The sequence below is a fragment of the Amphiura filiformis genome, chromosome 12 (assembly GCF_039555335.1).
Source record: "Amphiura filiformis chromosome 12, Afil_fr2py, whole genome shotgun sequence".
Classification (NCBI taxonomy): Eukaryota; Metazoa; Echinodermata; class Ophiuroidea; order Amphilepidida; family Amphiuridae; genus Amphiura; species Amphiura filiformis.
In genome coordinates, this window is record NC_092639.1 from 29093920 (window position 1) to 29113287 (window position 19368).

At 36.8% G+C, this 19368-nt stretch overlaps 1 protein-coding gene across 2 annotated transcripts in view; it reads left to right on the plus strand.

Moving 5' to 3' along the window:
* Positions 1-19368, plus strand: part of LOC140166026 (WD repeat-containing protein 31-like) — a 111861-nt gene that overhangs the window by 30465 nt on the left and 62028 nt on the right. For both annotated transcript variants that reach the window (XM_072189398.1, XM_072189397.1), the window contains exon 3: positions 5189-5263. In XM_072189398.1, the coding sequence (XP_072045499.1) occupies positions 5189-5263 (75 nt within the window). The remainder of the gene's footprint in view (positions 1-5188; positions 5264-19368) is intronic.

The following is a 19368-nucleotide window of genomic DNA, read 5'->3' on the forward strand; positions in this document are numbered from 1 at the left end:
AATGTACACCTCTTTTAAAACGGCTGTAGCTCAAAAGTGAGGTCCGGCACCCCCAGTTTTTTTTACTGATTTATTATCTACACATATTAATGTACAAAATATGTCAATTTAAAAAAATTTGATCGAATGGTTTAGTTACGACGGTAAACCCTTAATCCCAGTATCGGCAGTAGACAGGTACTTCATCAATACCAATACTATTAGTAAATATCTACTTCATCAATCCCAATATCAGCAGTAGATAGATGCATTTATTAATGGATCATTGCTGAGGCCTCTATATCAGTGGTACCGGTAGGTACTTCATCAATTCCAATATCAGTAGTAGATCATCCGGGGCAGCTACATCATCAAGCCAATACCAAAAGTAGATAGCTACTACCTTCATCAATCCCAGTATCAGCAGTAGATAGCTATGTCATCAATGTCAATACCAACAGTAGATAGCTACTAATTGATACCAGTATCAGCAGTAGATTTCTATATCAGTGGTACTGGTAGGTACTTCATCAATTCCAATATCAGCAGTAGATAGCTACGTCATCAATGTCAATACCAGCAGTAAATAGCTACTACCGTCATTAATCCCAGTATCAGCAGTAGACAGGTACTTCATCAATACCAATACTATTAGTAAATAGCTACTTCATCAATCCCAAGGTCATACAGTACATTCTGTTGTGTTTTTTGAAACACAAAGCAACAGGGAATATGTTGTATGCCATTTTGGACATAGTTTCTGCAGGCAAAGCTCTCAAATTTTTTGCAGTTTTTTAAAATCATGTCTTCGCTCGCACTTTTTCATTTTTTTTTCAGTAGCTGCTACTAGTGGTGTAGCGTGATTCATCCTATTGGGGGCACTGACCATGATGGGGCATTTTTTGGCAATTTTCCTATGTGATTTCTAAATTTTCAAATTGATTGGGGCATGTGGCCCCTGTGCCACTGACAGCTACTCAGACAGTTAAAATATACTGTTAGCAATTACAAATTGAAAAACAACATACAGTGGAATTTGTTGTTACTGTTTTGAAGGTTTTAAATTAAAATCTTGCCTGTATTGGTCAGTCAGTTCCAATCAAATCAGCCATGCTGAGCATTGTCAATAATTGGTCACTCTCCTGGTGTTATTGGGAACAATCAAGTTACTGACAGTCCTAGTCTTTATTTCACAGGTTGTTGCCATGGTAACCATTCAGTTGTGTGCATGAGTCAGAGAAGATATCGAATGATTCCCACAATGCATTTCTTCCATTTCAATATTCTGTACTGATTTGCAATCCAGTTCAACATGGGTCGATAGTGACAAAGGGTACCACAGTCAACAGATCTTGTTTATATCTTGACTACTTTAGCCAGTCTATTCTCAAGTTGAAAACAAATGAAACATGTATAACTATAGTGTCATTTGATGAAATGAGGTGATACATCATGTTGCAAAGATTTCTGGGAAGGATAAGATGTTATCTCTGACCTTGAATTAGATAACTGTAATTTCTAAGAAACATTGTGAATTTTCTTCAGATTCTGGTACCGTAATCTAATTATATCTTTTTTTACATAAATTATTTTCAATTTGTACAAATGACCATATTGGGGATGTGCTGCAAACATGGATCACATTTTATAAAAAACACAGAAACATATAAAAAAAAAAAACATGGATCACATTTTTGACCTGTTGGTATATCAATATGTGGCGTCTATGTGGTATCATCTGGAAAAAGAAGAAATGACCGAGAGACTGGTGCAGGGCAGTATTTATTCTACTGCCAAAGACGGGAAATTTGAAAGAGTGTGCCAATCACCGGACCATCAGCCTGATTTGTCATGCAAGTAAAGTGCTTCTGAAGATCATCATCAAGAGAATGAAGAACAAAATGGAGCAAGAAATAGCTGATGAGCAGGCAGGTTTTCGTGAAGGAAGGGGTACTAGGGACCAAATTGTCAATATCAGGAATGTGATTGAGAAATGCAGAGAGCATAGACTTCCTCTTTACATGTGCTTCATAGATTACAGTAAAGCTTTTGACTGTGTTAGCCACCCTCAGATGTGGGAAACTATGAAAAGATGGGTTTCCCAAGTCATCTTGTGGATCTGATCAGCTGCTTATATGAAGACCAAGAATCGGCAGTCAGAACAAGTAGTGGAGACACAGATTGGTTCAAGATTGGAAGAGGCTTACGACAGGGTGTGTGATATCACCAAACCTATTTAACATCTACTCTGAAGACATAATGAGAACAGCTTTGGAGGGGTTTGAAGGTGGAGTGAAGTTTGGCGGTACAAGAATTACTAACCTGAGGTGCACGCCGATGATACCACTCTTATTTGTAGCAGCAGAGTAGAGCTGATTGATCTTTTGAAGCGCATCAAAGAGGCCAGCGAAGAAAAACACCTTCTCCTGAACACAAAGAAGACAAAAATAATGGTTGTAGACAGAGAGCGGAAAAGTGATGAGTTTGTGATAGATGGACAGCAGATTGAGGAGGTGAAGCAATTTGAATATCTGGGTTCAATGATTAACAACAGTGGTGACAGCACAACTGAAATTAAGAGAAGACTGGCTATTGCAAGGACAACTGTGCAGGGCATGTCAAGCATATGGAAAAGCAGAGGCCTATCCATTGACCTCAAGGTACGCCTACTTAGTGCAACTGTGTTTTCCATTGCCACTTATGGATGCGAGTCTTGGGCTATGACCAAGAATGATAGGAAAAGAGTAGATGCTTTTGAGATGTGGTGTTACAGGAGGCTTCTACGAGTGACATGGAAAGACAGGAGAACAAATTCCTGGATCCTCGACAAGATTGGTACAAGTCTAACCATCAGAAGCGGCATAATGGAGAGAAAGCTGAAGTACTTTGGCCATATTGTCAGGAAACATGGAGGTGTAGAAAAACAGATTTTGCAAGGGGCTATGGAAGGCAAACGAGGAAGAGGACGTCCACCAACATCTTGGACTAATGACGTGAAGCTGGTTTCTAACCAGGGAATGCAAGGTGCAACGCACTTGGCATCAGATCGAGTGAGATGGCGTACTCTTGTGAAGACCACAGCAGCGCTACACTACGCCACCTGACACAGAGAGAGAGAGAGAGGTATATCAATGACTCCTTTTACCAGGCCAATTTCGGTATCGATTTTTGCCAATAAATTTTGCCTCGTTGTAGCCAAAATGTTTAAAAAAATATCCAAACTTTTGGGGAAAAGTTGTTAAATTTGGCCAAAAATGTTGATGTTTAGTATATTGCTAAAATTTCTTGAAAAATTGGTATATTGATGGGTCCACTTTCAACTTCTCAGCGGCACACCTTATCCACACCAAACTTAAGTACACCCCCGGCAAATGATAGAGAACAATATTTCATAATTTCCATACTACTGATTGCATACTTGAATTCAGGAACTTATTGGAATTAATTGTTAAAACTGATGTGCATGCTGCTTGCTTGTAGTTGAGTTGTTTTCTATACAACTATAATATCCCTTCACAGCTTCCTATATTGCATTCAGTCTCAATGTCAGGTATAAATCTTAGCTTAGGCTTTTTTTGTATAAATTTGCATAACAGGCCAATGGAAAATAGGGTAGGGCAGGCAATTTCTTTTTCCTTTTCCACTTCATGTACGTACTGAACTATATTTGATCTCGCAGTCAAGTAACAAAACAACATTATTTCCATGGCAGCTGTGTATACAGATAGTAGTACTGGAACATTGCATATTATAAACCATAGCTTTATCTCCAATATAAGCCACATGATCTGGCAGTGTCTGACAGAATTTATTTCTTGAAAGGACTGCATTTTGGGATATCTTTCCCTTTTTCAAACATTGGCCACAAACAGGCAAGACAGGTTTGTATTTTCTAGGATCCACAACATGCTCATCTTTCAGGGTAAAGTTCTTTAACCCAAATATATTTACACATTCATTGAATGACATCTGAAAATTTGGGTACAAAACTCATACTCTGTAACTTGAGGTCAAATTTTGCATTATGATTGTTTAATTGGGGTTATTGAACTATGTCATTGGGATGAAGCCATTGTGGTCCATAGTGTCTCTTTAAAGCATCTCTCCTTGGGCCTTCAGTTGTCTCAGTACAGTAAGAGTAGATCCCTTGCATACATTTTACAACCATTTTTTTGGCCTTATTTGATATGGAAATGATATGTAAAAACCCCAATTAGCTCCAATTAGTCTTCTTTGAAGGACTTTCTGGCTTAATGTAAGCAGATTAAATATGCAAATTAAAACCTAATTATTTTGTAACATGCTACGTAGGTGTGTGTAATTTGTTTGTTGTGTATGTAAATTGGAGTGCAAAGAAAGGAAAATGAGTTCAAGATTTGTATAGCCTTCAGAGGATTCCAATTATTTATTATAGCAATCCTAATGAACGGCCAATTTGTTATTGACTGGGAAAATGATAAATTAATGCAAATATGATGACAAATAGTTTCTCCTATCAGTATTAGCAGTGTGAAAAAAATTAAAATAAACAAATAAACAGAAACATAACCCCTACCCAAAAAAAAAACCCACCCCAGCAAAACAACCTGCTAGTGCTCATACTTTTTTGCTTAAAATGTCTGCTTTGAAAATGCTAATACAAGAAATACAGTTTCTGAAATTCTTGTATTAGCATTTTCAAATGTCAGCTATTAAAACTTATGGTAAAGAATTCATTCATTTCATTTCATTCGGCTGCAAAGCAGGCGACTACAAAGTTTCTCCATGTACTACGATCTGAAGCCAAAGTGGCAATGGCATCTGGCAGTAGAAAGTTGTCGAAATCCCCCAACAGTTTTTGCACATAAGACAAGTAGGATGTTCTTTGCCTTCCAGGTCTTCTTTTACCATGTAATGGGGGTGTAGAGAGCATATCTTCTGCATGGTTCATCTTCCTGCATCCTCAGGATATGTCCCAGGAATCGTAGTTGTCGTGATCTGACAGAGTTGATAAATAAAGAATAAGTAAGAATATTTTAAAAAAAATCCCAAAACAGACAAATAATAATCTTGTTTCTGGCTATAGAATACTTATTACTTAATTACCTTTGAATATGAATCCAATGTAAAGAACAAACAATCAATCAAACAAACAAACAAACAAACAAACAATCAAACAAACCTAAACCTAAATAAACAATCAGATTTATATATTTATTTTTGCTTGCAGAGTTTAGTTTTGTACAAATGGCAGGAAGGGCGTATGATGCAGAGATGGACAGGACATCATAAATCTGTGACTAGGGTAAGTGTGTATTGATATCAGTGTCTTAACCCTAACCGCCTAGGGGCTTTTTGGCGACGGGAATGAAAGAAGGAAAGTATAAAGAGAGAAAAGAAGGAAAGAAGTTGTTTGCTCTGGGTGGGATTCGAACCCGAGACCCCTCGCATGCCAAGCACTCGGTCGGTTAAGGGTTAAGGAAGCCTATACTGAGTTAGGGTTAAGGAAGCCTATACTGAGTTTCGATAGTGGTAACCTAACCCTAACCGCCTAGGGGCTTTTTGACAGGAATGAAAGAAGGAAAGAATAAAGAGAGAAAAGAAGGAAAGAAGTTGTTTGCTCTGGGTGGGATTCGAACCCGAGACCCCTCGCATGCTAAGCACTCGGTCGGCGACACTTTGCCATGGGTCTTGGGCTTCGCTGGCCAGCTGAAACCGTGCCTATATATCACTTAGGGCGATTGCGTCATCACACCACGTGGGATGCATGCACCTAACAGCGCATATATCAAGTAGTATTTTGTAGTATTCAGGAGCGTTAGGGTTAATATGGAATTGCTAAAAATAATGTGTTTAGCAGATGCTAATTATAGTACTACATGTATAATACTGCGCCAATAAAGTATCCTTACACTTGGAAAAATAATCACAATTTCAAAACTGAACAATATTGGGGTAAATTTGTTTTTTTAATAGATGCACTATCTAATCATGCACATTATGACACCACATTGAATCCAATGTGACCTCTAGAAGTAAATTTACAAGCAATTGAATAGACAAGGGTCCAGTTTTAAAAGTGAGAAACTGGCCTATACAAGGCGCAAAAAGATTCCAACAAGCGAAACAAAGTGACAACACAGTTTCTTTAATGAAGCGTTATTAAGCAGTTTTTATTTCAGTTTTTACTTAGACTCTATATTTTTCATAACTTTCATTTTATTTGTCAGTTCTTTTGTTTCAGTTTTCTTTTGTTCCTTTTGTTTAAAATTAAAGCCAAACGCATCAATTAGCCATTCACCACTCTCAAACCAGATGTCTAGTCTGTGCAGTTTTGAATAGGCCAGTTTGTCACTTTTAAAACTGGACCTTCGTCTAATCAAATGCTTGTAACTTTACTTCTAGAGGTCACATTGGATTCAATGTGGTGTCATAATGTGCAGAATTAGATAGTGCATCTATTAAAAAAACAAATTTACCCCAATATTGTTCAGTTTGGAAACTGTGATTATTTTTCCAAGTGTAAGGATACTTTATTGGCACACCTCTTACATGTATATCTAGCCATAATAGGACCTACTCCCTATTCCCGAAAAATACAGCACTAATTTGTTGGGATTAAAAAATATTATCAAGTTCTGCCACATGAAACATAGCTAATTTAGTACTAACTGGAGATTAAAAAATGTTACCGGTACTATTTTACTAATTTCTTGAAAAAAGAGCCAAAAACATGCTTTTTCGAGACTTTTTATGACATTCGAGTCACAAAAATTGAAGACTTGGAACAAGTCTTAACAGTCAAAATCTTGAGTGTATGGCGAAGATTTGCTTTACTTTTTACTTTTTTGTGTAACATGTCTTTTCCACAAATTAGAATGCATAAACTGAAATTAGTCTTTGTACTTGTCTTTGGGCTTGATTGTCACAACATTATGAAAAACACCCTAAAAATACATGTTTTGGTCCTTATTTCCAAAAGTTGGCCAAAAATTAATATTAGAACTAACGAAATGATTAGGATTTAGCTATGTTTCATGTGGCAAAACATGATAATATTTTTTGAATCCCAAAAAAGAGTGCTGTATTTTTCTGGAATATGGAATAAGCATTGGTTGGCTAAGTATGAAATCCGGATACGAGTGAATTAATTCTTGCGTTTCACAATACGATGCGCCACCAGTGGTTGCTCTTGGCAGTCCAATTTTTGACCTCCAGAATCGACATTGTCGTTCTAGCTGCCATTGGATGTGTGATAATAAAGATGTTGAAAACAGCTCCACGAAGGATGCCGTGTCATCAGTAGATAGTAAATGGATCTACTATAATTGTAAAATTGCTGTTTTAGTGTGCATTCGCATGTAACATCATAATAACATTTTAAACCGACAATGGCGTATGTTCCTGTGTTGTATTTGTGACAACTGAATGCGAAATTATGTGAAAGATGGTATTCTATACATTGCAACATATACCTTCTAAATGTTTCAGAGCATGAAATTAAAGTGTCAAAGAATTTAAAATGTGATTTTCTTTTAATGAATATTACGCAGTTAGATAACAGGGATATCCATATAGCAACTGCTTCTTGAAACTTCTGCTGAAACAGTTACAAAACATACTAGTAATACTAATAATAGGAATTTTTCAATGTATACACATATTATTCTCATGGTTCCATAGGCCTTGTGTTTTTTGGCCCCCACATATATGTGGGGCTTATGTTATCATCCAGATGGTTGTTTGTTCCCTTGCCTGTTTGTTTCTTTCTTTGTATCTTTGTTTGTTTGTCCGGGCGGTAGCAAATTCATTAATCCACTCTCCAGCTTAAACGCTATCACCAATCAACTTCATTATTATGTTTTCAGGGTTATTAGGAGTTAAGAAAACCTAATAATGATAATATTGATGGCTTATTTAGCATGATACCATAACATATCGGATTCGTCATACAAATATCGAACTCGCCGTTGGCTCGTCCGATATATTTATGACTCATCCAATATGTTATGGTATCATGCTCAGCCATCCAATATTATATCAAACTTGGTACGGAGATAGGGTATGGTGGCCTCATGTGCTGTATAGTTTTGTGTTACATTATTTGCATATTTATGAATATTAATGAGCTCATTAGCATATTTTGCCTACATTGTCATTAATCCACTCTGCAGCACAAACGCAATCACCGATCAATTTCAAACTTGGTACAGTGATAGTATATGGTTGCCTCATGTGCTGTATACTTTTGTGTCGCATTATTTGCATATTTATGAATATTAATGAGCTCATTAGCATATTTTGCCTACATTGTCGTTAATCCACTTTGCAGCTTAAATGCAACCACTGATTAACTTCAAACTTGCTACGGTGATAGTCTATGGTGGCCTCATGTGCTGTATACTTTTGTGTCATGTTATTTGCATATTTATGAATATTAATGAGCTCATTTGCATATTTGACCTACATTGTCACTAATCCACTCTGCAGCTTTAATGCAATCACCGATCAACTTTATTATTATGTTTTCAGGGTTATTAGGAGTTAAGAAAACCTAATAATGATAATATTGGATGGCTTATTTCGTATGATACCATAACATATCGGAATTGTCATACAAATATCGAACTCGCCGTTGGCTCGTCCGATATTTTTATGACTCATCCGATATGTTATGGTATCATGCTCAGCCATCCAATATTATATCAAACTTGGTACGGTGATAGGATATGGTGGTCTGATGTGCTGAATAGATTTGTGTCATTTTATTTGCATATTTATGAATATTAATGAGCTCATTTGCACATTTTGCCTTCATTTCCATTAATCCGCTCTCCAGCTTAAACGCAATCACCGATCAACTTCAAACTTGGTATTGTGATAGAATATGGTGGCCTCATGTGGTGTATAGTTTTGTGGGGGCCACCTTAATTACAAACCGCGTAATTCTAGTTTTCTTTAGAACTTCATGTTTTGATACATGTTGCATTTCTACATTTAACTTCCTATCTACTGTAACTAAGGTCTCATTGTTACTTTAAAAACACTATCATCAACTACACAAACAAAAAACCAAACAATCAAACACATTAACAGAAAAAATGTTCACCCAAGATTGCATCCGATGAGCCCTATACTTTTACTGTAAACATAATTATTGTTAGTTCAGAATTCATTTCATTCAAACATTGCTGTAATTAAATGACCTGTGAAAGTTTATTTACTTTGTGCATAAAGACTCTGGGAAAAGTTCAACGAAGGTAGCGCAATGTTTAACTTCATGTCAAACAATTTTATTATTTATTAACCGTTAAGCATTATTGCTACAGGAAATGGACGATAGTTTTGGATATGTGTTTACTTGACTTCCAAGTACTACTACTACTTCTGCTATTACCGTACTGACACGAGTATAGTCCCACCTTCGAGTAAAGTCATTTATTTTTTTCGGCTTTGGAGTGTCCCAGGACCTAGACCTAATGCTAGGATCATTCATGGTTGACCTAAAAAAAAAAAAAAAAAATTCAAGATGTTTTGTATTTTTAATATGAAAATTGATAATTTGTATTCATGTCATACTCTATTAATGATTTCAAAATGCATTCAAATTCAATGCATTTTGAAATCATTAATTTAGGTCTAGGTCCAGGGACACTACAAAACCGAAAAAATAAAAACTTTTTTTTTTTAAATTGAGTATAGTCCCACCCCCAATTTTGAAAAATGTTCACCCAAAAGCGGGGTGGGACTATACTCTCGTAAGCACGGTAGTACCATACATTTCCTAATACGTATCCCATTATCTGCCTGAGTTTGTTCTCAATGACAGTCAGTAAAATTGATATATGAAACAGATTGAAACAGTAAATTTCAAGTAATAATTTTTCCCAAATGCCTAATCCATGAATGTTGCCAATTTGTATTTGATATGGAGTCATTATCATATAGTTATGTAAACATCTTCAACTATTGTGTTTAAAACCACATTGGATGATCCTATAACATGAAATTGGTTACTTATTTTCAAATCTGTTTTTTGTTATATATTGTGCTTGTTCCAACTTACAATTATATGGACTCAGCCAAATTGGTTGTGTTTGTATGTCAACAGAGCAATTTTGAAATTAAGTCATTAAGTCCCCTACAGAACTTGACCTAATGGCCAAAATAGCCAGTCTACAATGTATAGCCAGTGGGGTTTCTTTCACTTCACCTCATTATCTCGGATTAGAATGGACAGAAACCCTTTCTCTGATAGTCATTACTAATATTATTTTCAGCATTTTGGGTAAAAAATAACAAAATAACAATGCATATATTATGGCTTTAAATGTTTTACTGTGTTGTCATATATCTGTATGTTGCCATTGGCCTTCTCCTTATTTCAAAGAGTAGCATCGTCTGTAAGCATATTCTTTACCTCTTTAATAGAACATGTCCTGATCAATCTAACAGGACAAAATATTATCCTTGTAAGTTGTATCGCTGTGTTGTGATAGCGGCATTGTGAGACCATCACTGTGAGTCAAAGCATTTTCACATCCAAAGACAGAGTTCAATAACACTCATGTAACAATCCTAGTGCCAAATTTGACCTTAAGGTGCAGAGTATGAGTTTGTGTACCTAATACATCCAAAGGTAATTCTGGGAGTGTTGAATCATATTGGAGTTAAAGAAATTTGTCCTTACAGATGAGAATATTTATTGCATTGAGACATGGTTCTTGACATTTCTAATCCATGTACTTGTGTCTGTTACTTAACAGATTGTCCTAATGAAAAACATTAACAATACACATCCCTGGAGCATGTTGGTTTGAATGTAGGTATAGTTAATTACATTTTCAACAACTCTTCCTATACCTTTGTACGGGAGCCAACCATTGTTAATGTAAGCAATTTATAAACTAAGACTATTTTAATTTTTTTACACTTGTGCTGGGATCTCTGAATGGGTCTTTAAGCTGTTTATAGTAGAAATGTTGCTAGTAAATATGCAATTTGATATCAACTATTTAAAGTCAAAATGAACAATTTAACTAAATGCATGCTCCTAAATGCTGCTCCTAATTTGACGAAATGATGCAAAATTTGACAATAACCTTGGAATTCATCATCAAATACCAACTGTGCCTGTTTATACTAAACTTGGCCGGGGGGGGGGGGAATTCAGTACAAATGACCATACGGGGATGTGCCGCAAAAACATGGGTAGCATTTTCAGCCTTCTGGTATATCAATGACCCCTTTTTCAAAGCCTATTTTGGTATATGAATGGGTCCTTTTTCAAAATTTTCTGAATTTTTTCGGAAAACAGCCCAATTTTTCCTTAATCTAGCCAAAATTGTCCCAACATTTTGGGAAAATTTGTATAAACTAAGACAATTTGGGGTAAATTCGGCCGAAAATTTTGACTTTTGGTATATCAATGGGTCCAAATTTCTTGAAAAATTGGTATATTTATGGGTCTACTTCCAAAATCTCAGCGGCACATCCCTACCAAAATCAAACTTGAGTACCCCCCCTACTGAATTTGACTGAAATCGATAGCGAATGAGTCAAAATAAGGTCAAATTGAAATTGTCTGTAGGGAAATATGATAACAGCTTGTCAGCAGACACATGAAAACAAATGAATTCAACCGATTGTTTATACACTATAATATTCAACAGGATTTCCTAGCGGAAACAGGCTCTTATGTATTCACCTTTACATACTGAAAGAGTTCGCGTATCTATTTTTGTCATTGTGAATAAAAAGATCTAAAAATAATGATCAATTTTCTGCCCTTGCGATATTTCATTGGATATTGGTGATTTTGCTTGTTGCTATGGTAACTGATATGTGTTTAATTTGGTTTCAAAAAAGGTTGATTGAACTTCAGCAAAGCAGAGATTGGCTTATATTACACCAGCTAGCTATCTGTTAGTAGACAGTCAACATTAATGGGTATATTTTCACGGGAAAATTTTCTGGACATGTGACCAATGCGTATCAATGTGAGTGTGACCTCGAGCCTGATCTCTGACCCCCAGCGGTGACCTTGCTATTCAAGTCTTAGTAATTTTGAATTGGAATAGTATTCTTGGCTGCAATTTCGATAGAAACTCGTGTATTGAAAATTGATTGAATATCATGCAATCTTAATTTCTTCACAATATCATCAAAACGTAATTTCAAAAATATCTACCTACGGAAAAAAATATTTATCTACGGAAACTCTTACCATAATATCATCAACTTGCGACAAGCAAAGGAGAAATTCTTCCTATTGAAATACATTGGTAGACCAACCGCTGTGCTCGGGGTCACATTCCATAATGCTAATTATGTCTGCGCCCCTGGGTGTCACGTGTCCAGAAAGTTTCCCGTGCAAATTTACCTATTAATTCTGACTGGTAGATAGCATCCTTAATCTCTTGAAGCAGGGTCAGCTTACATCAGCTATCTACAGTAGATAGCACACTACATCGGGTATATGTGGAAACAGGGTCATATTAGACCAGCTACCTACAGTAGATAGTGGACTAAATTATTGATGGTAGCAGGGTTAGCTTTAAATCAGATGTCTAAAGTAGAGAGCAGACTATTAACTACCTCTAGAACCAGAGCCAGCTTATTTCAGCTATCTACAGTAGATAGCAGACTAAATCATCTAACACTGGAAATAGGGACAGCAACTTACATCAACTATCTAAAGTAGGTAGCAGCCTAAATCATCTAACACTTGAATAGGCACAGCAGCTTGCATTTGCTATCTGCAGCAGGGTCGGATCCAGGAATTTTTGATAAAGGGGGCGCCTTTTGGTCGATGACGAAAAAAATGTGTTAAAGGGGGTTACCCCCTCGAAAACTCAACGGTTTTGGCCCATTGTTTGCTGTTCATGGCGAATTTGTTCCTTTTTTTAATTTCTTACAATTTTGTATTTTTAAGTTACCGGCGCCCTTTGCTAGTAAAAAAATAGAGGGGGCGCACGCCGGCTGCGCCCCCCCCCCTAAATCCGCCCCTGTGCAGTGGATAGCAGCCTAAACCATCCAACACTTGAAATAGGGACATCAGCAGCTTAATCAGCTATCTACAGTAGATAGCAGCCTAAATCATCTACCACTTGAAATATGGACAGCAGCTTAATCAGCTATCTACAGTAGATAGCAGCCTAAATCATCTACCACTTGAAATAGGGAAAGCAGCTTAATCAGCTATCTACAGTAGATAGCAGCCTAAATCATCTAAGACTTGAAATAGGGACAGCAGCTTAATCAGCTATCTACAGTAGATAGCAGCCTAAATCATCTAAGACTTGAAATAGGGACAGCAGCTTAATCAGCTATCTACAGTAAATAGCAGCCTAAATCATGTAACACTTGAAATAGGGACAGTAGCTTACATCAGCTATCTACAGTAGATAGCAGCCTAAATCATCTAACACTTGAAATAGGGACAGCAGCTTAATCAGCTATCTACAGTAGATAGCTGACTAGAATTATCAGCTATCTACAGTAGATAGCAGCCTAAATCATCTAACACTTGAAATAGGGACATCAGCAGCTTAATCAGCTATCTACAGTAGATAGCAGACTAAATCATCTAACACTTGAAATAGGGACAGCAGCGTAATCAGCTATCTACAGTAGATAGCAGCCTAAATCATGTAACACTTGAAATAGGGACAGTAGCTTACATCAGCTATCTACAGTAGATAGCAGCCTAAATCATCTAACACTTGAAATAGGGACAGCAGCTTAATCAGCTATCTACAGTAGATAGCTGACTAGAATTATCAGCTATCTACAGTAGATAGCAGCCTAAATCATCTAACACTTGAAATAGGGACATCAGCAGCTTAATCAGCTATCTACAGTAGATAGCAGACTAAATCATCTAACACTTGAAATAGGGACAGCAGCGTAATCAGCTATCTACAGTAGATAGCAGCCTAAATCATGTAACACTTGAAATAGGGACAGTAGCTTACATCAGCTATCTACAGTAGATAGCAGCCTAAATCATCTAACACTTGAAATAGGGACAGCAGCTTAATCAGCTATCTACAGTAGATAGCTGACTAGAATTATCAGCTATCTACAGTAGATAGCAGCCTAAATCATCTAACACTTGAAATAGGGACATCAGCAGCTTAATCAGCTATCTACAGTAGATAGCAGACTAAATCATCTAACACTTGAAATAGGGACAGCAGCGTAATCAGCTATCTACAGTAGATAGCAGCCTAAATCATGTAACACTTGAAATAGGGACAGCAGCTTAATCAGCTATCTACAGTAGATAGCAGCCTAAATCATCTACCACTTGAAATAGGGACAGCAGCTTACATCAGCTATCTACAGTAGATAGCAGCCTAAATCATCTAACACTTGAAATAGGGACATCAGCAGCTTAATCAGCTATCTACAGTAGATAGCAGACTAAATCATCTAACACTTGAAATAGGGACAGCAGCGTAATCAGCTATCTACAGTAGATAGCAGCCTAAATCATGTAACACTTGAAATAGGGACAGCAGCTTAATCAGCTATCTACAGTAGATAGCAGCCTAAATCATCTACCACTTGAAATAGGGACAGCAGCTTACATCAGCTATCTACAGTAGATAGCAGCCTAAATCATCTAACACTTAAAATGGAGACAGCTCAGCTTAATCAGCTATCTATAGTAGATAGCTGACTAGAATTATCAGTTATCTATAGTAGATAGCAGCCTAAATCATCTAACACTTGAAATAGGGACAGCAGCTAAATCAGCTATCTACAGTAGATAGCTGACTAGAATTATCAGCTATCTACAGTAAATAGCAGCCTAAATCATCTAACACTTGAAATAGGGACAGTAGCTTAATCAGCTATCTACAGTAGATAGCAGCCTAAATCATGTAACGCTTCAAATAGGGACAGCAGCTTAATCAGCTATCTACAGTAGATAGCAGCCTAAATCATCTAACACTTGATATAGGGACAGCAGCTAAATCAGCTATCTACAGTAGATAGCTGACTAGAATTATCAGCTATCTACAGTAAATAGCAGCCTAAATCATCTAACACTTGAAATAGGGACAGTAGCTTAATCAGCTATCTACAGTAGATAGCAGCCTAAATCTTCTACCACTTGAAAAAGGGACAGTAGCTTAATTAGCTATCTATAGTAGATAGCAGCCTAAATCATGTAACACTTGAAATAGGGACAGTAGCTTACATCAGCTATAGTAGATAGCAACCTAAGTCATCTAACACTTGAAATTTTGACAGCAGCTTAATCAGCTATCTACAGTAGATAGCAGCCTAAATCATGTAACACTTGAAATAGGGACAGCAGCTTAATCAGCTATCTACAGTAGATAGCAGCCTAAATCATCTACCACTTGAAATAGGGACAGCAGCTTACATCAGCTATCTACAGTAGATAGCAGCCTAAACCATCCAACACTTGAAATAGGGACAGCAGCTATCTACAGTAGATAGCAGCCTAAATCATCTACCACTTGAAATAGGGACAGTAGCTTAATCAGCTATCTACAGTAGATAGCAGCCTAAATCATCTACCACTTGAAATAGGGACAGCAGCTTACATCAGCTATCTACAGTAGATATCAGCCTAAATCATCTAACACTTGAAATAGGGACAGCAGCTTACATCAGCTATCTACAGTAGATAGCAGCCTAAATCATCTACCACTTGAAATAGGGACAGCAGCTTACATCAGCTATCTACAGTAGATAGCAGCCTAAATCATGTAACGCTTGAAATAGGGACAGCAGCTTAATCAGCTATCTACAGTAGATAGCAGCCTAAATCATCTACCACTTGAAATAGGGACAGCAGCTTACATCAGCTATCTACAGTAGATAGCAGCCTAAATCATCTACCACCTGAAATAGGGACAGCAGCTTACATCAGCTATCTGCAGTAGATAGCAGCCTAAACCATCTAACACTTGAAATAGGGACAGTAGCTTAATCAGCTATCTACAGTAGATAGCAGCCTAAACATGCTAAAGTATCTACCACTTGAAATAGGGACAGCAGCTTACATCAGCTATCTGCAGTAGATAGCAGCCTAAACCATCTAACACTTGAAATAGGGACAGCAGCTTACATCAGCTATCTGCAGTAGATAGCAGACTAAATCATCTAACACTTGAAATAGGGACAGCAGCTTAATCAGCTATCTACAGTAGATAGCAGCCTAAATAATCTACCACTTGAAATATGCACAGCAGCTTAATCAGCTATCTACAGTAGATAGCAGCCTAAATCATCTACCACTTGAAATAGGGACAGCAGCTATCTACAGTAGATAGCAGCCTAAATCATCTTATCACTTAAAATAGGAACATCAGCTATCTACAGTAGATAGAAGCCGAACCATCTAACAATGGAAATAGGTATCTACAGTAGATAGCAGCCTAAACATGCTAAAGTATCTACCACTTGAAATAGGGACAGCAGCTTACATCAGCTATCTGCAGTAGATAGCAGCCTAAACCATCTAACACTTGAAATAGGGACAGCAGCTTACATCAGCTATCTGCAGTAGATAGCAGACTAAATCATCTACCACTTGAAATAGGGACAGCAGCTTACATCAGCTATCTACAGTAGATAGCAGCCTAAACCATCCAACACTTGAAATAGGGACAGCAGCTATCTACAGTAGATAGCAGCCTAAATCATCTACCACTTGAAATAGGGACAGTAGCTTAATCAGCTATCTACAGTAGATAGCAGCCTAAATCATCTACCACTTGAAATAGGGACAGCAGCTTACATCAGCTATCTACAGTAGATAGCAGCCTAAATCATCTAACACTTGAAATAGGGACAGCAGCTTACATCAGCTATCTACAGTAGATAGCAGCCTAAATCATCTACCACTTGAAATAGGGACAGCAGCTTACATCAGCTATCTACAGTAGATAGCAGCCTAAATCATGTAACGCTTGAAATAGGGACAGCAGCTTAATCAGCTATCTACAGTAGATAGCAGCCTAAATCATCTACCACTTGAAATAGGGACAGCAGCTTACATCAGCTATCTACAGTAGATAGCAGCCTAAATCATCTACCACTTGAAATAGGGACAGCAGCTTACATCAGCTATCTGCAGTAGATAGCAGCCTAAACCATCTAACACTTGAAATAGGGACAGTAGCTTAATCAGCTATCTACAGTAGATAGCAGCCTAAACATGCTAAAGTATCTACCACTTGGAATAGGGACAGCAGCTTACATCAGCTATCTGCAGTAGATAGCAGCCTAAACCATCTAACACTTGAAATAGGGACAGCAGCTTACATCAGCTATCTGCAGTAGATAGCAGACTAAATCATCTAACACTTGAAATAGGGACAGCAGCTTAATCAGCTATCTACAGTAGATAGCAGCCTAAATAATCTACCACTTGAAATATGCACAGTCAGCTTAATCAGCTATCTACAGTAGATAGCAGCCTAAATCATCTACCACTTGAAATAGGGACAGCAGCTATCTACAGTAGATAGCAGCCTAAATCATCTTATCACTTAAAATAGGAACATCAGCTATCTACAGTAGATAGAAGCCGAACCATCTAACAATGGAAATAGGGACATCATCTTAATCAGCTATCTACAGTAGATAGCCTAAATCATCTAACACTTGAAATAGGGACAGCAGCTTACATCAGCTTTCTACAGTAGATAGCAGACTAAATCATCTAACTCTTGGAATAGGCACATCAGCTTAATCAGCTATCTACAGTAGATAGCAGCCTAAATCATCTAACACTTGGAATAGGCACAGCAGCTTAATCAGCTATCTACAGTAGATAGCTGACTAAAACTATAATCTGTCTCTACAAGCACGGTCAGCTTGCATCAGTTATTTAAAGTAAAAAAAATAAAAATGTTGTGTTTAGAAAAGAGCCATAGTTTACACTGCATGATATTTTTACAAAATTGACACATTGCCCTAACATATATGATTATATCATGTTTGTAAGAGAAATAAATATTTGAGAGAATGAAAATTTGGTGAATCCTTATCACTTAGATTTGTGTGTATGATTTCTTGTTCTACCATATTGTAGCAGTTGCAGAGTACATCATCTATACTACCTATGGTATATCCAAGTACTAAATCAAACTATGAAAGCAGATGCCGATTGCATCAATCATATCCAGCGCCTGATTAGACAAATTGTCTGCAAATAAAGTGCACAATTTTGCTTCTTTTTTCCCATTAATCATTGCTTTATATATGCGGCATTATTTGCACGTACCAAATATATAAATAAAATAATTTCTGTCTCCCATTTGTATCATGTAATCAATCTAAAAATTGGTCATTTTAACAAGATAACAGTGAGATATGAACAAGTAAAGTAGGTCATTTGTCAAGCTAGATCAATTTTTATTTTTTTTATTGTATTGAATACTGCACATGCGAATAAGGAAGTGATCTCAAAAAGGTGGTATTCAGTTTGCCGATATTTCTAACAAAAAATGGTTTAAGGGTATTGTTGTCCTGATTTATCCACCATTTTTAAGCAACTTCAGAATTTTTTTACAGATTTCGACATATCTCTGGAAGTTCATTTAACAAGTGACATTGTCATTTTCTGTCATAATTTGGCTATCCTAGTTAAAAGCCACACAGGGAGTGTGAATCTCAAATGGGGTTATCTGAATGGATGACTCCATTTGAAATCTACACACCCTGTGTGAGAGATTAATGTTATGTCTTCCATAGGTATATGGATTTCAACTGGAATAGCCCAATTTTGGCTAACTTCAATCAAAACTAATCAGATATTTCAGTTTTCCTAATGTCTAGGCCCGAAGCAATAAAAATTATGGAAATAATTTTATCCTTTTTATTTTAGTCATCTGTCAGCATCAATTTTCCAAGAAAGTATAATTTTGCTCAAACACATCAACCCACAAGAGGATTTGCTTTGGATATCAGGACAGGTGATTTGCCTACAGTGTCAATTATCAGGCACAAGTCACATAAACTTACACCTGAATAGATAAGACACTAGGATCCACAACATTCTCATCTATTAGTGCACAGTTCTTTAACCCAGATACATTTGTACATTCATTGAATGACCTTTGAAAATTTGGGTACAAAAACTCATACTCTGCAACTTGAGGTCAAATTTTGCTCTCTGATTGTTTAATTGAGGTTATTGAACTATGGCATTGGGGTGAGACCATTGTGGTCCATAGTGAGAGAAATTGCTGTGTATATAGATGAAATTGTGCATGTATACACTTGTTCAAATGAAGATACTCAATCATTATCATACCAGTAGTTATGATTCATAACAATAATTGACATGAATATGATACTGCAATTTCAACTTTTGTATACATGTGGGTTAACTTACAAAACAACAGACATACATGCAGT